Source organism: Curcuma longa, chromosome 3 (assembly GCF_044706935.1).
Source record: "Curcuma longa cultivar G26 ecotype Majalengka, Jawa Barat chromosome 3, ITB_CL_G26_1.1, whole genome shotgun sequence".
Classification (NCBI taxonomy): Eukaryota; Viridiplantae; Streptophyta; class Magnoliopsida; order Zingiberales; family Zingiberaceae; genus Curcuma; species Curcuma longa.
The window spans coordinates 169,503-190,691 of record NC_133863.1 but is presented as its reverse complement, the minus strand read 5'-3'; the positions used below and the strand labels follow the sequence as shown (position 1 = coordinate 190,691).

Below are 21,189 nucleotides of genomic sequence, written 5' to 3'. Positions count from 1 at the left end.
CATTTTACTCTTTGAATAAAAGTCTATTCGTCTACATTCTCATGGATGTGGGACAGAGATAAAGCACTAAAATGATTAAGATTTGAATTCCATTTAAAATGCATTTTTACATATCAATTTCTAAGTGTGTATAAGTTATGTTCTTGATGTACTAACATATGAATCACAAGAAAGGTCGTCATTTTTTCTTTTATTTTCTTTATCTATTTTATATTTTGTTAATTTGATTGGTTCAAGATGCTTTCCATATGCATTTTGTAGTAACTATGTAACAATTAAAATTTAACATAATTTTCATTCTCTTACACTTAACCCATGTTAAATATGTCAAATTGTGAGGAAATTAATTGTTAAGGATGCATTCATCTAGGGCAATGAGTGATGCCCTAATAATTGACATGCAATCATGAGATCTAATAAAATATTTCTTACTACAAATATTAACTTATGACTAATTTATTGGTGGATGACTTTTATGTTAATTTGGCAATATTTACTATTTGAACAAAAGTATGATTCCTATGCCTTTTAAGAATGTGAGTAGTAAAATATAGGAATGATTAAAAGGATCAGGGTCCCACTAAGAATGAATATTTGATAATAATTAAGGAAGAGAAAATATTTTGATAATAATTAATGAAATGGTGATATTTTTTTTTAAAATTATTCAATGTTATGTTGAGAGTATTTATAAAATAGTATGTTTAAAAAATGCATTTGGGGTCATTTTTAAATTCCTCCGGCCAATTTAAAATATTTTTTAGTAATAAGTGAGTTAGTTAGATGATAATTTAGAATGATTAAATAGAAATATTATGATATTAATACATTGTTAAAGTGGGTGATTTTTTATAATCACCCCCATAATTATATAAATTGAATTTAGAAGTCCCACAAGAATGGCTCCTCCTCCGCCGCCGCCGCCGCCAGCTCTATATGGCCGCCAGCGGCGACCCATGACGTCGGCAGACAGGTTGACCACGAATCGTAGCAGAATTCGTGGCTGATGTCAAGGAAGAGATCGGGGAGGTCGAAGAGTCCTTCTTCGTCGCCGTTTCCGTCGAGCTTGCCGTCGCGGGGGTCGTCGTGGCCGCGGCCGTTGTGATCGGGAAAGAGCGCGGCGAGGGCTGCGGCGGCGCGGACGTCGCCGGGGGAGGCCGAGGCTGGGCGGGGGAGGCGAGGGGCGAGGTCAGGGAAGTTGAGCACGGCGGCGGCTGGGCCTTTGACGGCCAGCGCGGCGGCGTCGTGCGCTCGCGCGGCCATCTCGGCAGTGGCGAAGGTGCCGAGCCAGATGCGGGTCTTCTTCCTCGGCTCGCGGATCTCCGAAACCCACCTGCCCCAGCTCCGCATCCGCACCCCGCGGTAGGAGCGCGCCCCCTTGCGGGCGCCGCCATTAATCTCCTCTGCAGCTGATGCAGATTCTCTCCTCCTCTTGTTGGCGGCGGTGGTGCCGGCTGATGCTGCAACTGCGCCTCCGCTGCAGCTCGGTGGAGAAGCAGCAATGGAGGAAGAAGAAGAAGAAGAAGAAGAAGAGTTGGAATTAGGGTAGTGCTCCATGGGGAACAGAGGAGATGCAGCTGCATGCAGAGCATCAAGCGTAGCTTTGCGTGGGGGTTTAAATTCATGTGCAGGAGGAGGAAGAAGGGCCCATGCAAAAAGTTTTTTTTAAAAAATGTGTGCATTGAAAAATTGATCTAATTAATTTTATTCTTATTTATCACCTTTTTTTATTTTCACTTTTATATTTTAAAATATTATATTTTACCTTCATAATTTAAAAAATACAAACAAAACCTCCTCCTTCTAAATTGCTACCAAATCATTTAATAATGAACATTGCTACTTGTAGGGGTGTTTTTGACAAATCATTTAAGAATGAACATTGTTTGTAGGGGTGGTTTGATATTAATAAAATTTAGAGGGCATTTTATAAAAGCTATTGAATATTGAAGCATTTTAAAAATTTAAAAAAAAAATCAAAAGATTGCCTCTAATTATTCCTATCATTGAAAGGATGTTCATTTTTTTTAAATTATCAAAACAACACCTCCTCTATCATTTATATACCTAAAATACCCCTTTATTTTCGATTGATCTAACCTTATAATATAACCCGTTAGTCTAACCATCATCGTGGTCATTAATCGATCCACGGGTCTAAGCTCCTATATAAGGAAATTGCGACCATGGGTAGAAAAAACACACAACGAAAAACAAACACGCAAATTCCATCCACCTTCTTCCTTCGTCTTCTCTTTGTCGTGCACTTCACTCAACGGATCTACTCGTGATCATGTTCGAGTGCTAATTCAGTTTACCGTGATTAATCTGTGCTTGATGGTGATCATGATCTACAATTATATCTCAGAAAATAGACCTCTGTTATAACCTTAAAGCACAATCGGTGAGGATGAATCTATTTTAAGAAAATTACGTTAAACGTAGGTCTCAATGGTTTTTTTCACGACTAGATGACCCATTTAAACTCATAGTCGGATTACTTAAAGTCTTTACTCAACCTACTCATCAATATTCGAGAGTACTCAAAGTTCCAACTCGACGTTAGAACTCAACATTGCTTCCCCAACCGACTCAATAGTTGGGCAACTTGGCTCATGACTTCCTAACTTAGAATTCAACATTCCGTCTTGATGCTCGGGCGACACTTGACTTCCCACTTGAACTCAAAAAATCCACTCGGTGCTCGGGCGACACTAAACTTCCCAACTCGAACTCATTGTTCAACTTCCCACTCAGTCTTAGGAAGCATTTGGACATCCTTTGGAGATCGTCCTAATCGGCTCAGGTTGACAATTTAAAATTATAAATTCAAATCATCGTCACAGATAAGATTGGATTTTAATTTTGTAATTCCATTATTGATCCCGTCCCGTGTTATCGTGGGCATTCCAGACACTTATCCTTCAAAGTAAACAAAAGACAAATATGCCACGATACTCCCCACTAGCCATTATCCTAATGCATCAAGCATCCCCTGTGATCTCATCCGTGGACAGATAGGCAAGTCACGAAAGCAATCCTTAGTAAACAAATAGTAAATGGCTGGCACACGAAATAAAGATCAAGATGGATCGATCAATCGATAAAATGCAGCAGCATCCGAACTGAATTGAGTGGAGGAGGGGACGGGCAGGCGCAAAGATGGTGCTAGTCCTGGAGTTGGGCGTCTGGATCATCCCCCTGACGCTTGTGCTCGTGCCGTGCCGGAGGCTGGTGCGGCTAGTCGCGGAGCTGCAGCGGCTGCGGCTGAGAGTGGTGCGGTCGGGGTACTTGTCGCCGGCGGCCTGGCCCGGCTTGATCAGGGGCAGCTCTTTGGCTACTGTCATGTTGTGAATGGCTTCCTCGTTCTCCCTTAACTTTGGAGCTAAATTATATTGGGTTCTATGGGTCGTTTCTTGTAAATTAGAAAAATCTGAATTTGAGTTCAATTGTGAAAATTTTAAATATATAAGGTGCAATATGTTAAATCTCCTCTGGTAGATCTATCCGGTTCAAGTTACGGTTTAGATGGACCGATCCAACCAGCTCGACTTCACAGCAGGAAACACGGTTCATCTCCACGGACCACTCTTTGCTCTCCACGTCACGCCTTTCGATCTTCCCCGCTTCCCCTAAAATTGCACCAAAAATGGCGAAGGTCGATCTGGAGAGGGGCGAGAAGCGAAAGCGGAGCTTTGGAAGCCGGCGGTTAGGAAGAGGAGACGTCGGAGGCGGAGGATCTCGTGAAGTTCGACGGCGGGGAGGTGGTGGCGAAATCGGGCTGCGGGACGCTGTACAGGGCCAGCGTCGAGAGGAGCGGATCTGTTGTACTGCTCCGCTTCCTGCGGCCGGGCTGCGTCAGGCGCTGGGAGCGATCCGGCGCCCTAACTTGGTGCCTCCGCCGGACTGGTCGCTGTCCTCGCGAAAGGTTCGTTGGTGGTCGTTCGCTTGGTTTCGTTTCTGAAACCCTAACTTGGCGTCGTGATCGATCATGGCGACGATCAGCCTTCGGAAGGCCAACACCCGCCTCCCGCCGGAAGTGAATCGGGTCCTGTACGTGCGCAACCTTCCATTCAACATCTCCAGCGAGGAGATGTACGACATCTTCGGCAAGTACGGCGCCATCCGCCAGATCCGCATCGGCACGAACAAGGATACCCGCGGGACCGCTTTCGTCGTCTACGAGGACATCTACGACGCCAAGACCGCTGTCGACCACCTCTCCGGCTTCAACGTCGCCAACCGCTACCTCATCGTCCTGTACTACCAGCAAGCCAAGATGGCCAAGAAGTCCGACTCCAAGAAGAAGGAGGAGGAGATCACGCGTCTGCAGGAGAAGTACGGCATCTCCACCTCCAAAGATAAGTAACTCTTCACAAAGACGTAAGCTTTATCAAACTAGGTTGTCGAATTTGGGGCTTCTCTATGAATCGAACACTCTATTTCAAAGTTTGTACGATCTAACTGCTCTGCCCTTGAAAAATCACACATTGAACTCTCGCATATCCGATGTTTGAGATGGTGTTTGAACTCTGGTTTTGCATGCTACATTGTGAAGCAAATTTCAATGGAAATCAACCACAATTAAGTGATCAAGTTGAAATTTTTATTCGATATTCAAGTTTGATTTCTTTGTATTTAGAATGTTCGATTGGGTGGAGATTAGTCTTTTGACACTGAATCCATTTTATGATGATCAAGCTGAAAATTTTGTTCTGAAATTCAAGTTTGAATATGTATCTACATTGTCATTGATCTGTGTTTAGTTCATTCCTGTGTAAGGTTGTTTGGTTCACTATATGCTTTGATCACCTTCAAACTTTGCCACAGGGTATTTCACCATAGGTTGTTTGGTTCTGTGAGTAAATTCAACCACAATTAAGTGATCAAGTTGAAATTTTTGTTTGATATTCAAGTTTGATTGAGTAAATTTACTGTCATTTATCCAGCATTCCTGATTTCTTTGTCAGTAGAATCGAATTTAGCATGTTCTATTAGGGTGGAGATTAGTCTTTTGACACTGAATCCATTTTATGATGATCAAGCTGAAAACTTTGTTCTGAAATTCAAGTTTGAATATGTATCTACATTGTCATTTATCTGTGTTTAGTTCATTCCTGTGTAAGGTTGTTTGGTTCACTATATGCTTTGATCACCTTCAAACTTTGCCACAGGGTATTTCACCATAGGTTGTTTGGTTCTGTGAGTAAATTCAACCACAATTAAGTGATCAAGTTGAAATTTTTGTTTGATATTCAAGTTTGATTGAGTAAATTTACTGTCATTTATCCAGCATTCCTGATTTCTTTGTGAGTAGAATCAAATTTAGCATGTTCTATTGGGTGGAGATTAGTCTTTTGACACTGAATCCATTTTATGATGATCAAGCTGAAAACTTTGTTCTGAAATTCAAGTTTGAATATGTATCAAGCATTTTGTGTATGGGTATTACACCTTTCAAATATGGAAATATGATACCCATACACAAAATATAGGTCAACTTGATGTTGAATTTTTCAAAATGCTTTTCAAATTTTATTAATATTAATTTTTAAATAGAATTTTAATTTTTATTATTAAAATATCATTCTCAATTTAAATTATGGTTTCAAAGGGTAAAATGGATATCTTAATCATTTGAGGATTTAAACAGTAAAATAAAAACTTTAAAGGTGTTTTGATATCAATAAATTTTAGAGTATTTCAAAAAGTATTAAATGTCGGAAGGATTTTAAAAATTATCCTATTATTTTAGAGTAAAAAATACTTATAAACTAGCTTACTTTCCAAAGTATTTGAGGGTTGATAACTTAAATATTAAATTTACTATAAAAAGTAATTTTTTTGTTTATACAATATCTATTAAACATTAATTTTTAAATATTAAATAAAATTAAGAGTAATTTTTTGTAAGCAAAGTATTTTTAAAAGATATATATTAAAATAATAATCTAATATATTTTTTATTTAAAAAATGCTTTTTAATTTTATGTAACTCTTCTGTAAAAAAGTGGATCCGCCTTGTTATAATATATAACATATAAGCACGCTAAAGTTTATAATATGAAAATAAACCGAGTTAATTTAATTAAAATTACTACATATAAAATATTATTATATTAAAAATATTTTTTTATCAATTTAGTTATAAATATTTAATTTTGTTTAAAATCATTTTAATTTGTTCAAAATCATTTCAAAATTATTATAATAATTTTGAATATTTTAATAAAATTTAAATAATTTTGATTAAATTTATATACTTTTAATTAATCTAATATAAAATAATAAAAAAATACTCTCTATATAATATTTTTAATCAAATTAAATTAAAAAGTATTAAACTAATTTAATTTAACAGTACACTTTTATAAAAGAAATATACTGAGATAAAAAATATATTTTGTTACATTCAATTTTTACATTATTTGTAAAGGCACGAAGCTCCGTGCGGGTCCTATGGAGATAGATGATCTTTTTTTTTTTTTTAATTTATTTATCAAACAAATTTAAAATACAATTGGATAAAAATTAAAAAGACATCCTAAAAAAATCTCTTTTTAAAAAATAAAATTAAAAGATAGGCCATTATATATTTTATCTCTAAAATATCATTTATTCTAACGTTGGTGTAGTAGTCACGGTAGTTATTATAACGTATAATATTTAATATAATAATATTATAATAATTATTTAGTAGTTTTTGCAACTATATAATAACTATTTTAAAGAAATTTTGATCAATTTAAAATAATATTGATAAAATTTAAATTATTTTAATTAAATTAATAAAGAATATTTTGGTATAATATTATTCAAAATTTAAAATTTAAAGTTTAAAATTTATGATTGTCAATGTAAATTTACTTAAGTAGTTTATCTCTACTTAATCTTTAATTCTAACTATTTTTGATGTTTATTGTAGTTACTATATAACTATAATTAAACTTAAATCCCTTTAATTTTAAAATTTTGAATTTAAAATCATAAATTTTAATTACTAGTATATCAAAATCAAAATTATTTTAAATTAATCAAAAATCACTTTCAATAATTGTACGAATTACTTAAATACTATTATAATATTACAATAATATTATATTAGATGTTATATATTATAGTAATTATAAAATAATTATAAAATAATTTTTATATATTATAATATTAATCATAGTTGTTATAATAATATTAAAAAATAAAAAAATAATGTTGCAGTAATTATTATAGTAAGTACTTGTCTACTATAACATTATTGGAATAAAAAGTATTTTTTAAATAAAATATGTGATGGGGTATATTTTGACTTTGTTTTTTGATTTTTTTTAACAAGAAGGGTCTTTCTCAAGCGCCGTTTAATTTTTGTTATACACATTTAAGATCGACTTTAAAATATTTATTTTTTATTTAAATTCGAATTATTTATTTTCTTAAATGCTTTGCCCTCCATCACATTCACATCAACAGACCCGCCAGGTTGGGTCGCATACTTAAATGCATGCGGCGACATCGATAGGGCAATGCTTGCTTAATTACGCTGTCCTGTCGCATAGCAGCGGCCATGGAGAAACTAATGGCGACGCTGCTGCTGCCGCTGCTGGCGCTGGCCCTGATCCTGGCGCCGCCGGGGGAAGTGGAAGCGCAGACTTCGCAGACTTGCGCGGCGGAACTCGTCCCCTGCGGGCAGTACCTCAACATGGCGACGGGAACGCCGCCGGAGACCTGCTGCACTCCGCTGCGTAACGCCGTCCAGAACGAGCTCGACTGCCTCTGCTCCATCCTCAACGATCCCAGCGTCGCCAGGGCCTTTAACATCAGCCTCCAGAGTGCCACCCGGATCGCCATGGCCTGCGGGGTCAACAACCTCAACGGCTGCACCACCGGTCAGTAATCGCTCTTATCAATTAGGGCAACCGCGGCCAGATCTCGATTCTTCTCCGAGTTAATTAGGGCTTTGTTGTTTATGTGGCTGGGGAATCGATTAGGGTTTTTACTGATTGCAATTACTTCTTTGATGGTTGAACAAGCAGGTCCAACGGCATCCCGCACACCTCCTCCTCCTCCTCCTCCTTCAGGTACTTGGATTTTTCCAAAATTACAACTTTTGCTTTTCAATTCGAATAGAAATTGTTCTCATTATCACAAGCAGATTTTTTCTACTACTTCTTCTTCTTCTCCAGTATCTAGATTTTCCCACTATTCCTACTTTTTTCAAGTCGAATAGAAATTGTTCTTATTATCGCAAGCAGATGATTTTTTTTTCTTCTTCTTCTTGTTACAAAATAAACTATTGTAGTTGGTCAGACTCAGTAGGCTCCTGATTAAGAACAACAACTAGTTAGCAACAATTTGTCAAACACAAGAAGTTGGAATTCTACCATAGAACTTATAGTCAAGCTCGTTGAACTGGAATTATGGTTGAACACGTCTTTGACTTGATCAAACTATCTGGAAGTCAAGTCAACAGCATGCCATGGTTGACAAATATGTGTAATTTGTGGAACTTTGGATGCCAACATACACAAGAAAACAATACGAATGCAGAGAGAATAGGATGACCAAATTTTTTTTGTTCATACAAAAATATCTTAAAATTTATTTTTGAGAAGAAATGTATATATATAAACTAAAAAAGATCTTCAGGTGGGTGGTCTATACTGTTCTGCCTGTCTATGTTTTGCTTGTTGTTTGCAAGAATAACACAAAACAAAAACAAAAAGGATACACCACATGGAAATACTCTTCTCTAGACTCACAAGAACATTTTCTGAGGTCTTTAGTCTGCTCCATTGGATATGTGTACGAAGTCGATGAGGCGACAAAGTTGATGATGATAACACATTGAGTAACGGTGAACTTGCGGTAGAAGAAGAGGAGAATGGAGACAGAACATGGGAAGGGGCCATGGTTGCACAAGGAAAATAATGGAAGGGAGTATGACAGCTTCAGAATCGTGATCTTTGTGTAGAATTCAATTTTATCTACCAAAGTAAATATTAGATATGTCTTGATGAGGTTAGAGAGAATTATTATTGTCTCAGATAGTTGGACACTAAGATCTTCAGAGATCTGAGTGTGCATGAATTCACTTAAAATTTGTGGACAAACCGACAAATTCAGAAACACTCCTTGACATATATAATCACCCAAAAATGAGAAATTAGACTAGCATGTGTTCTTGGTTAAGGCTACAATGAAAATGAAAACAGAAATTTGAATAGATTACTAACTTGTGGATTGCTGTGGCTGCAGGTGCTGGTGGAAACATGATTCATGGGAAATGGATTGGAGTTCCAGTCTTGTTTGTCATTTGGTGGATCATTGCCGTTTAATATCTTGTCATCCTTCATGTTTCCATTGCTGAGAGTTATTCTTTCACCCCTTGTGTTGAACACTTGCTGCCTTAAGTTTATCTTCTTCTAGTTGTAATATTTGCATTCAGTGTAAGCTTCTTTGTAATTCTTGTTTATGAAACAGTTATATTTAGTAAAACATTTGAATCGAAAAATAGATTATTTTTGTTATTTGTTGGACTACATGGGACAGAGAGGATGAGAGGGGTGTATTTAAGAATCATAAACAAGAACAATATCTTATTTAGAGTTTATTTACTTGCACTGAAAGTGATATATTTATGTTTTTTTTTCTCCCTTTATTTATTTGGGCAAAAATCATTGTTACAACAATCTATAAATTTGATTAAAATTGTCAAGCATGATCAAAATCATTTCAATATAATTCAAATTATTTTATGTGTGTCATCCTTGCACAGGGGTCATACTAATCTTCTATGTATCGTTCCAATTTTATCGGATGTCTCTAAAGAGACAAAAAAATCCTTTAGGAGGTTTTCTGATATAGAGGTTGTTTCGGCAGTAAGGCCAGTCATTATAAAAAATTTATCCAATATAATTTTTTTTGCCTCTGGGACATAGCTGAGTTGGTTACAACTAAGCAAACTTGCAGAAGAGGGCAAGGGTTCGAATTTCGACGAAGCCGAAGTACCCTTCTTCGTCGTGGTCAATTGCAACTTCTTGATTTAGCTTCTTATATATGGTCGTGGGTCCGACCCAATCGTATGGGACCGCTAGAGTGATGGATTCCATTTTGCATAAGAAAAGAATTATTTTAAAATTCTTATAACAAGTATTTAATAACTTTTAAATGATTTTGATTAAATTGATAAAAAAATTATATAAAAGTGTTATATATATATATAATATATTTTTTTAATTAAATTATATTAAAAAATAATTTATTTTAACATCTTAAGATTTAGGGTTTAAGGTATACATTACAACTACTCTATAATTACTATAATAAGATAATTTATTTTTTTATTTCATTATTTTACCTCAAAAGGAACCGAACCGGACCGGTTGACATTGTAAAATGGTCTAATTAGATTCTCCTCCAAGCAAGCGACTTGAGAGTCGGGAACTCCTCCCGACGAAGACGTCGGCGGGCGGCGGAGCGCTTCTTTATCCAGAATGAAACCCTAGGGTTTCAATGCTGCTCCGGACGACTCTCCCATCTCTACCGCGTATTCCTCGCCGCTGCTCCACTAGCTGTCACCTGCTCTCGGGTCTGGCGGCGGAGGTTGCGGCCGAGGAGGAGCAGGAGCTTGCGCCCGGTTCTTCTTCTACGTCAGAGACCAGGAATTTATTGGGAAAAATTGTCTCTTTATTCAATCTAGAGGCCGAAAGGATTGCTCCGTGCCGATTCGGCCACGGGGGCATCAGTCAACATGGGGCTCTGAAGAAGGAAATGATACCGTGCCCTAAATTTTATGAGAGCCGCTGGATATCGAGTTTGGAGGCTTGCCACGCCTTGGCCAGAGACGGAAGATTGAAGGACATCGAAAGCGTTTTGCGAGAGATGGTGCATGACCAAGGTTTTTCTTGTTTCTCCTACCATTGCTTTGCCTTGCCGTATTTGCTGTTCTCTGAGTCGATAATTGTTCTTTTTTATCTATAAAAAAATCATATTTTCTGGCATGAGTTGATATATAGTTCGAAAAATGGTTGGTTTATGTCTCTCATTTTTCATATTCAGTATTCTATTCTCACACATATTTGATTGACCAAGGACCTCCTTGTGAACATTGTATGATCTAATATTATCAGTCTCATCTTCTTAATTTTACGTTGCAATGACTATTGATAACATTAGTAAGATTTACAATGCAGTTAAAGAATCATATCTGGTTTTAAACCAATTTAAACTTGACTAAATTTACGAAACCCTGTATTATCTTGTTTAGTAGCTTGTAGCATGTAAGTGTTAATTTTTGCAAGTGATAAATACTTTACATATCGATATAAATATGATTTTACTCACTGCATATGGGTCTTGGCTCTTGGCCCCTGCATACGCATTTTGAAACTTTGCAACTAGCTGAGTTACAACAAGATGAAAAAATATGATGAACCGCTTAATGCTTCTAATTCTTTCTAATTGTCTATGGTTTACATTACGTATGGACCTTTAAATTGTACCAATTGCTGGTTGCTATAATTCTTTGCCTTTTTATTAGATTATATGTGTTTGCTTGAATGAGCATGACTTCTTTGTAGCTTATTGTCAAATTACCTTTTTTTTTTTTAATGTGAAAAGGAGCTGGATCAGCACCAGTATTCTGTGAGCACTTGTTGACTCATTTCAGACATTGGGATTCCAGCAGCATTGTTTGGGATATGTTGGCAAATGTATATGCTAGATCAGAAATGATTGGTGATGCTCGTTTCGTATTAAGCGAGATGGCTATCTTGGACATGCAAGCTTCTGTATCCACTTATCACAGTTTATTATACAGTGCAAGGTATACAGACATTGTTCTTGATCTTTATCAAGAAATCAAAGCTAGTGGAATTTATTGTGGAGGGCACACAATTGATCTCCTTATTGATGGTCTCTGCAAACAAGGAAGAGTGCAAGATGCAATATCATTCTTCCAAGAGATAAGCAAAGAGAAATCATTTTACCCTTGTTTGATTACCTTCAATTCTCTCATATCCGGAGCATGTAATTCTGGCTTTATCATGATTGCATGGTCTCTCCTCTCTCTTTCCTTTAAGTATGGATTTGTTCCAGATAAATATAGTTACAATGCGCTTATGCATGGATTGTGTCTAGCAGGAAAGGTGGAAGAGGCTTTGGAACTCTCTGAGTGCATGCAAAATGCTGGCATAGAGGCTGATGTGGTTATGTATAATACTCTTATAAATGGGTTTCACTTACTTGGATCGATGCGTGAGATTTGGATGCTCATTAGAATGATGATAAAACAGGGACTGCAGCCTGATGTTGTTACTCATACTATTGTGATAAGTGGTCTTTGTGATGAAGGCAATATTGATGAAGGATTGGAGAGGATGGATATGCTTGCTAGGGGATGCAAGCTGAATATTGTAACTTACAGTGTTCTCTTCAATGCCCTTTTCAAAAGAGGGAGGATTGCGAAAGTTGAAGAGTTGCTTGATGAGATAAAAGATAATAACCTCGATATGGATCTGGTAGCATATTCCATCCTCACAAGGGGGTACTGCAAATTAGGAGAAATAGGCAAGGCACTTCAGTTATGCCAAACTATGTGCTCAAAGAATGTGATGCCTAATTCATTTTTTCATGGAGCAATTCTTTCTGGTATGTGCAAGAAAGGTTTGATGTTGGAAGCGAAGTGGTATTTGGAGTACATAGTTGCTAATGGTCAGACATCGAACATTATATTATATAACATTGTTATTGATGGTTTTGCAAAAGTTGGTGATGTCAAAGAAGCTATTGGATTATATGAGCAATTAATTAGGTCGGCCGTAACTCCTACAGTTGTGACTTATAATTCCTTGATTTATGGATTTTGTAAGATTGGAAAGCCAACCGATGCAAAGGGATTTTTGAAGGAAATAGATATGCATGGATTGGCTCCTACAACCATAACCTACACTACACTTATTGATGGATTTTGTGAAATTGGGGATATCAATTCCATGAGGATGCTGATTGAGGAAATGGATGGGAGAGCAATCATGCCCAACAAATTTACTTATAGTATAGTTATTAAGGCGCTTTGTAAAAGCGGTCAAGTAAAAGAGGCTTTTGATAAACTGAACAATATGGTTGCATCGGGTATAGGTGTCGACTCAATCACCTATAATACAGTTATCCAAGGTTTTTATCAACAGAGAAATGCAAAAATGGTTTTCGACATATATGATATAATGATAAATGGTGGTTTCATGCCTACTCCTGTTACTTATACCTATCTCGTCGACTGTCTTTGTTTAAATGGTCAAGTTGACAGAGCAGAGGAGGTTTTATATTCTCTTTTGCATCAGGGTATCAGATTGAGAAAATTTTGCTATATGACAATCGTTAAAGCACATTGTGCAATGGCAATGCCGGATAAAGCCTTTGTGCTCTTTGATGAAATGCTGAAATCTGGATATGAGGTTACAATCAAAGATTTTAGTGCAATAATCAATCGACTATGCAAACGGTACTTTGTACACGAGGCAAAAATATTCTTTAATAAGATGTTGGGTGTCGGCATTTATCCAGATCAGGAACTGGCCCATGTGATGTATAATGCCTTCCTTAAGACCAATGAGCACAAGTCCTTGTGTACTCTCCTTGCCTTTTTGGTTAAAGCAGGATTGTAGCTACGATCACAGAAGCACAGTATGCGTCACGATCCCTTGAATCCTGCTCTGTCAAAGAGCATGAGGTATTAGTTAAGCTATATGTTATCTGTGATTATTATGACAATTGATGCCTTTGTTATGCGGACTCATCTGACAAAGAAGAAGAAACGAAGAGCACCAGGAAGAAGAGGAGTGCAAGGAAGCTTACCTTCTTCTATGTCTGTATGCCAAGCTGGATCTCCTCCTAGTTGCTCATGCTGTGGTTGATGACATCCCTACTCAAATGATGTCGAGTTGATTACATTTCACCGATTTGAAGAATTTAGTTAGCCGCTTCTTAACCAAAGGTCCAATACTTGAGCAGTGTTAACATAAACAGCCCGATGATCAAGGACACAAAGAACACCCAAGTAAAGATTTTTGGAGGTGACTTGCAAATCTTAGTTGTGACTCCATCATCTGATATGCCAAGATTGATTTCCTCCTAGTTGATGTGGTTGACCATGTCCCTGCTAGCGACATGGAGTCAGTAAGATTTCGTCTAATCTCCCAGCTCTATCGGAAGGTTATCAATTGCCCAGTTTATGCTTATACCCTGCCTGAATCTTGTGATGTATGAACCGATTCTGCACACTTCTGTCGAGCAACTTGGCCTATCTGTTTCCTCCAGCGAATACATTGTTCAATGTTATAACGCCGCTTATTGGCATTGGTTGAGGGCACTGATTAATCACATCAGACAACTCTTCGGCTAGACCTGGTTGGACGAGGTCAGCTTTTTGAACTTGTTACAAACTTCAGTTTGGCTCCCTTTATGAACACTTATGCTTATACCCTGTCTGAATCTTGTGATGTATGAACTGATTCTGCACACTTCTGTCAAGTAACTTGGCTCTATCTGTTTCCTCCAGTGATCCATTGTTCAATGTTATAACACTGCTTATTGGCATTGGTGAGGGCACGGACTAGTCACGTCAGACAACTCTTCGTCGAGACCTGGTCGGACGAGGTCAGTCTTTTGGACTAGTTCTTTAACTAATTGCATTAGCTGTTGTAGACCAATCTTTTAAAGAACTTGTTACAAACTTCAGTTTGGCTCCCTTTATGAACACCTACTTTGTTCGTTGCTACACAAATTCAAGACCAAGTTCATATGCAACTCTTTTTATCTCATTGTGCAACACTTATTTTAGATAATAGATAGACAACCTTCCCTATAAATTCGAAACATAGTTTATGTGCCATTATTCTATTAAAATCATGTGTAACACTAGATAATTGTGTGCAAACCACTAATACATTTAAATATGTTAAAAATTCATTATATATATGTGTGTTAAAAAAATCAAAGATATTTTTTTTTAAAGAATCCAACCAAACACAATGATCTACCCCTTTTTTTCCCATGTGAGAAAACTAGACAAAGGAAGATGATGAGTGATAAAGGATGATCCTTCTCCAATTGTTGGATGACTTTGGAGTGAACTCTAAGATCCACCAACCGCCAAAGGTTCCATCAACTACTTACCAATTAGTTGGTGCCATTGCTTTTGCTTACAATCTCACCAAATAATCGACTCTTAACAACCTTAATTAATTCAACATTGCATTTTTTTTTATTTTTCATTTTTTTTATTCTATTGTAATGCAAACTTCAAATTTAAAATGCATGAATGATTAAATTCATTCTCAACTTTATTATGATTTTATCGACAACAATTCTTTGGTACAATGATAAGTAAATTTGATTACAAGGACCTTTCCATACTCAAAAAACATAATAATTTATAATCTCGAGACCATTCTTAAAAAATAGATAAAACTTTCAAGGATGTATATGAAATTTCTCTTTGAGCACAGCAAACATATATAACGCCCCTTCTCATTTCTTGCCATGCCCATAGATTACAACTTCTCATCTCACAAATCAATAGAAGATAACAAGAGAGAGAGAGATCTTCGCCGGCATTCATCACCGGCGGTGATCACCGCTGCAGAGGCTTCGCTGAGTTGAGATTGTAACTGAGGCAAAGCTTTCTTCCCATTTTGCTCTTTTCCTCTTCATCTAAAACAAGGCATTTGTTATCATGATATGTCGTAGCCATTTCTGAAGAAGCATATCAAGTTGGCACAAAATAATCTGATGGCATATGCGTTGTTGTTTCAGGTGTTAAGCAGGAAAAGATGGCCTCCGCGGAGGGTTCGGGGTTTTCAGATTGGGATGGTTGGGTCTCTAGCTCTCTCAGTTGCCTCCTCGGTTTCCATTGTCATATGCAACAAGGCTCTCATGAGCAGCCTTGGCTTCCCTTACGGTCAGTAGCTCATAATACAAGAACTAAAACAAGATCTCAAGCATTGTTGGAGCCATATTTGATTGTTATGCTATTGAATTATCCATTGGCAGCTACAACTCTGACAAGCTGGCATCTAATGGTGACCTTCTGCACCCTCCATGTCGCACAGCGCTTCCGCCTCTTCGAGCCCAAATTGATTGATGCAAAGACAGTGGTTCTCTTCGGGATTCTTAACGGCACCTCCATTGGATTCCTCAACCTCAGCCTTGGCTTCAACTCAGTTGGATTCTACCAGGCCAGTAGTTTCATACACAAGCCTAACCATTGCTAAGAACATAAAATATAACAGCAGTTTATCTTACGGAATTGCAGATGACCAAACTAGCCATCATCCCTTTCACAGTCCTGCTGGAGACTATATTCCTGAAGAAAAAATTCAGGTTTGATGGAGAATTTCGATATTGAACTACTGCTTCCTTTTTCTTACTGGAAATCTGGGTGTTGGAAACTTACTAGAATTTGTTTCCAGCAAGAGCATAAAGTTCTCTCTTCTTGTCCTGCTCTTTGGAGTTGGCATTGCATCAGTCACAGATCTGAACCTCAACCTTGTCGGCTCAATCCTCTCGGTTCTGGCTATTGCTACTACATGTGTTGGGCAAATTGTATCCTTCCTGCACATTCTTATTTGTTACACAAAGTTTCCAAAAAGAAGGGTAAAAAAACAGATCAAAGTTCGAATCAGTTTTTCTTGACCATAAAATTGAATGGTAGATGACCAACACAATTCAAAAGAGGTTGAAGGTTTCATCCACACAGCTTCTGTATCAATCATCACCATTCCAAGCGGCGATTCTTTTTGCCACTGGCCCATCTGTGGACCGACTGCTCACCAAGCGAAGCGTGTTCGCCTACCACTATTCCTTTATGGTTCTGGTATGCTGGTTTGATTGAATCCTTTCAAATCCATAACAATTAGCATATCTTGTATTCCAACATTGACACACTATCTAGGTTTCCTTTCTCTACCTTGTTCAACTAGCAAGAAAATGTTGATAACTCATGTGTGAAATTCGTCTTAATAGGTGTTCATTATCCTATCTTGCTTGATCGCGGTTTCTGTCAACTTCAGCACCTTCCTAGTAATTGGAACAACATCACCAGTGACATATCAAGTTCTTGGCCACCTCAAGACCTGCCTCATTCTTTCCTTTGGCTACATTATACTTCACGACCCCTTCACAGCTAGAAACATTATGGGAATCCTGACTGCCATCTTTGGAATGGGTCTGTATTCATACTTCTCTGTGCAAGAGAGCAAGAAGAAATCAGCAAACGATTCGTTGCCCATTTCGCAGGTGCGATTATTTAGTCCTTAGCCATTCTTTGTGATTGATTTAATATACTAATTCTTCTTGCAAATATCTGTCCTCAAAGTATGTTTTTCACTTAGCATTTTGACGATAACATGGTTGTTGCTATTGCAGATGGCACAAAAAGACACGGTGCCACTCCTGGCGAGTAAGAACCAAGATAAAGACAACAATGAGACCAAAAAATCAAATGGAATCCCTGCAGCTTCCAAGGACTCTTTTGAGTAACACAATGCAGAATTATATCTCCAGAGATAAATATATGTATAGGTTTCTTGTTCTGATATTAAAAGCAGTTGAATTAGGTTTACTTGATTCTTTTAAATGAGTATAAAACCTCACTTGTTTCTGCAATAATAGTTGATACGGAAGTTGTCTCATAGTCGTGCTAACATTTGCGTATATACGAGTGGAAGAATGTATGTGAGTTCCTGCTCAGGCTCTCAAATGGGTTGTTCAACAAAACCTATAAAATGAGATATACTCTAATGTAGCAAACTGCCTCATCACAGAATCATATGCCTCCTTATCAGATGTTCAAATGGGTTGTTCAACAAAACATGGCATTTAACAGTGTCCTAAAATGAGAGCTAATCTAATGTAGCAAGCCTTCTCATGATCCAATGATATGCCTTTTTATCAATTTTTTTTTTTGCTTGATCCTCGCATTCGCGAAGTTAGGGACCCTAGTTGCTTAAACTTGCCTCAGTAAGAAAGTTTCTGTTGTCTTCTCCCTTATGCTCAGTCTAGATATTCTTATACATGTGTTGTAAGTGAAATCTATATTCAGTAGTATTCATCAAAAGTGAAACAGTTTCTATGAACCTTTGTTTGATATGATGCCCCATTGTTGATGATTATGCAGGTTTTGTACAAGTGACTGAAGTAAACAAGCCAACATCTATAACACAACAAAACAAATATAGTTAAGATGAAGAAGATAATTGATTAGTTTATAGTCATCAATCTAACACAACCTAATCAATCAATAAAGTGATAAGTGGAAACATGAATTGCATTTATGTTCAATCAACAAATTTGTTAAAGCAAAGAGATCTAACCATTAGGAATTGTGAGAACCTTTCTTCTTGTACTGGGAAGGGAGACTATGATATCTTGCTATAGCCCTGTGATCTTAACTTTTTTCTCAGCTGCCACTGGTTTGAATACCTCTGTCTTGGAAGGATCCAACAAGTCTCTCGAGCATTGAAGAATGAGATTTCTCTCTGTTGCCTCCTCCCACAGATTGGTTGCCTGTTCAAACCTTCCACTCCGACTGAGCTTCTCTATTAGCAGCTCATATGTTGGCGCATTGTCCTGCCCACATCTCTTCATTTGGTCGAACATCTGGAGTGCATGGTCCACCTTCTCCAGACCACACAAGAGCCCTACTAGACTATGGTAGAAACTTGCTCCAGGAAGCAAGCCAGCCTCGAGCATCTCCTTGAGAAGCCTATCGCCCCTGACAAATCTTCCAGTCAAATACATGAGCCTGATGACGATGTGGTAGCTTGCCCAGTCGGGAGAGCATCCTGCCTCCCCCTGTTGCATCAGGTATAGGATTCGATAAGCTTCCTTGGGCCTCCTCACCCTGGAAAGGGAAGATAGCAGGATGTTGAAGCTGGCGGTGGCGGCGGGAACGCCCGATGTCCTCATCTCTGTCATCAAGGTTGTGGCTTCCAGAACAAGGGCGGACGGATTGAGTTTGACGTTCCTCTTGCACAGGCAGAGGAGGAGATCGTTGTACGATGCTATGGTGGGAGGAAAACCTAGCGATTTCATCTCATCCATCACGCGGCGCGCTTCCCCGACGTCCCCCCTGACGCACCATCCATGGAGGAGACTCTGCTGTATGATCCGGGTGGCTTCGCCCCCTCCCGAGAGCAGATTGCGCCGGTGGCGCCACACGACGCTCCGTGCCATCCCCGCGTGCCCTCTGGCGCAGAGGGCGTGTACCACGACAAGCAGCCCCCTGCTCGCCCCTTCGCCTCCGCCATCCTGGATCTGCAGCAGCCGCGCTCGAACCAGGCCGCGGAAGAGGCGAACGGCGTCCTCCTCCTCGCCGGACTTCACGAGGGTGTCGGCGACGAGGGCGAACGTCTCCAAGGTCATCATCCGGCGTTCCTCCTGGAGATGGGAAACGGCGATCCCCATGGCCGTGAGGTCCTTCATCGCGGCGAAGGCCCGGATGGCGCGGTTGAAGACATCGTCTCCGAGGTGTTCCCGGGGAACCTGACGCAGGCACCAGGAAAAGAAGCGCAGAAGTCTTCTTCCGCTGCCGCTCCCGCTGCCGCCGTCGCCGGCTTGGTTTGTGCAAGTGTCGATGACCGCGTTCAGTGAGTCTTGGTTAACCGGGACGCCGGAGCGGTCGAGGGCCGCCACCATGTCGTCGAGGCTGCCGACGCCCAAGGCGACGATGCGGACCAGCGAGTCATGGCGATGATGCAGATGAGGCGTCGGAGAGGATGAAGAGGAGACGAGTCCTCTGAAGGCGAGCAGCTTCGCCATTGTCGCAGTGGGAAGACCTTGATCAATCATTCGGGTTAAATCGCGAATTCGAGGGTAATTTTAGGATGCCCCCAAGTATTTGACAATATTCTTAAAACGCCCCTAAAATTTTATTAATAATTTGTAATTTATGATTTTTTTAAAAATACTCCTTAATTACAATTAACAATAATTATTTTTCTAAAATGTTTTTTATTGTTTAAACCTTTTTTTTAAATACCAATTTATACACATTGGTAGTTTTTCATGTTTTTTTAGCCATAGTTCTTTCATATCGTTCATTAATATGGATATTATCGAAAAAAAAAATTGAAAGATTGTTTTTGTTTTCCATTTTGAATGAATATTAAATGGTATTTTACTAAACGGCATAAGTAAGTTTTATATTATATAAATCATGTACATCTTTCATAATATTTCACATATTCTTTGTAGAAGAAATAGCTCTCTTTTTTTCTAAGTTCATCAATTAATTTTGGATGAAATTGATTGATGAATTTAGAAAACGAATCATTTTCATATCAAATGTATTTATGCCTTTGGATTTAAATTCAATAGCATTAAGAACAATAAATTTTTAAATTTATAAACTAGAAATTTAAATTAATAATAAACTCAAAGTTTTTAAACTGGCTAAAAAATTTTATTACAAATTCATTATAAAGTTTAGACAATTATACTTATTAACCAACACTATTAATGGATTCTTATAACTCCCTTTGTTTCAAAAATATCAAATTTTTTAATAGTATAAGTCCATTAATCAATTTCATCCAAATAAAAAATAATATACTCCATGAAAATATTTTTAATATAATTATGCTCTCAAATAATTTGATAAGGTAAATTAAGAGTAATAAATTTTTAAATTTATAAAAATTTGATAAAATTTAGGACAATAACAATTACTAACTGATTCCACTAATGGATTTTTATGACTTTTCTTGTTTGAAAAATATTAAATTTTTAAAATTTTGTATAAGTTCATCAATCAAATTCATCCAAAATTAACTAACAAACCTAGAGAACTCTAAATCATTTCAAATTAAAACAAATATACTTATTAAAATCTCATTATATATATATATGATATATATATAATTTATACATGCATAAAAATTTAGATGTATACTCTCAATTTAATTTACTATTTTCAATTTATATTATTAAATTTAGATACCGTTTTAGAATTATAGAGCATAAATATATTAAGGAGGTTCTTTAAAATATATTAATTTTAGCTTGAAGTGATTCTGAATTATCTAAGTTCATTAATTAATTTTGGATAAAACTGACTAATAGATTTATAATATAAAAAAAAAGGAGTATTTTGGAAATATAATATGTAATTTGAGTATTATAAAAATTGAATAAGTA

General features: G+C 37.5%; 5 protein-coding genes, 1 non-coding gene and 1 pseudogene across 7 annotated transcripts; 4 read left to right on the top strand and 3 right to left on the bottom strand.

The window, feature by feature from the left end:
• Positions 1 to 882: 882 nt before the first annotated feature.
• LOC141822891 (ethylene-responsive transcription factor ERF039-like) lies at positions 883 to 1,557 on the bottom strand. The gene has a single exon (XM_074710199.1). The coding sequence runs from the start codon at positions 1,555 to 1,557 to the stop codon at positions 883 to 885; it is 675 nt and encodes a 224-aa protein (XP_074566300.1).
• Positions 1,558 to 3,552: 1,995 nt separating this feature from the next.
• On the top strand, positions 3,553 to 4,596 carry LOC141824787 (splicing factor 3B subunit 6-like protein). The gene has a single exon (XM_074712123.1). It carries the CDS (start codon positions 3,992 to 3,994, stop codon positions 4,367 to 4,369), a length of 378 nt encoding a protein of 125 aa, XP_074568224.1. The 5' UTR covers positions 3,553 to 3,991; the 3' UTR covers positions 4,370 to 4,596.
• A 2,895-nt stretch (positions 4,597 to 7,491) lies between these two features.
• LOC141824786 (non-specific lipid transfer protein GPI-anchored 7-like) lies at positions 7,492 to 9,521 on the top strand (annotated as a pseudogene).
• A 207-nt stretch (positions 9,522 to 9,728) lies between these two features.
• On the bottom strand, positions 9,729 to 9,826 carry LOC141825791 (U6 spliceosomal RNA). Its single transcript, XR_012601544.1, has one exon. It is a non-coding gene; the product is annotated as a U6 spliceosomal RNA (small nuclear RNA).
• A 680-nt stretch (positions 9,827 to 10,506) lies between these two features.
• Positions 10,507 to 12,212, top strand: LOC141824426 (putative pentatricopeptide repeat-containing protein At1g13630). The gene is made up of 3 exons (XM_074711709.1): positions 10,507 to 10,900; positions 11,626 to 12,049; positions 12,136 to 12,212. Exons 1-3 carry the CDS (start codon positions 10,507 to 10,509, stop codon positions 12,164 to 12,166), a joined length of 849 nt encoding a protein of 282 aa, XP_074567810.1. The 3' UTR covers positions 12,167 to 12,212.
• A 3,634-nt stretch (positions 12,213 to 15,846) lies between these two features.
• Positions 15,847 to 17,748, top strand: LOC141824359 (UDP-xylose transporter 1-like). Its single transcript, XM_074711631.1, has 7 exons — positions 15,847 to 15,952; positions 16,045 to 16,229; positions 16,307 to 16,374; positions 16,464 to 16,596; positions 16,706 to 16,867; positions 17,017 to 17,289; positions 17,419 to 17,748. Exons 1-7 carry the CDS (start codon positions 15,862 to 15,864, stop codon positions 17,530 to 17,532), a joined length of 1,026 nt encoding a protein of 341 aa, XP_074567732.1. The 5' UTR covers positions 15,847 to 15,861; the 3' UTR covers positions 17,533 to 17,748.
• LOC141824358 (pentatricopeptide repeat-containing protein At5g61370, mitochondrial) lies at positions 16,525 to 19,812 on the bottom strand. Of its 2 annotated transcripts, none has more exons than XM_074711629.1 (2): positions 18,366 to 19,812; positions 16,525 to 16,605 (listed from the first exon to the last, which is right to left on the bottom strand). In XM_074711629.1, exon 1 carries the CDS (start codon positions 19,810 to 19,812, stop codon positions 18,424 to 18,426), a length of 1,389 nt encoding a protein of 462 aa, XP_074567730.1. In that variant the 3' UTR covers positions 16,525 to 16,605; positions 18,366 to 18,423. The 2 variants fall into 2 exon arrangements, with proteins under 2 accessions (XP_074567730.1, XP_074567731.1); XM_074711630.1 differs by lacking the exon at positions 16,525 to 16,605 and adding an exon at positions 17,154 to 17,236.
• Between the last annotated feature and the right edge of the window lie 1,377 nt (positions 19,813 to 21,189).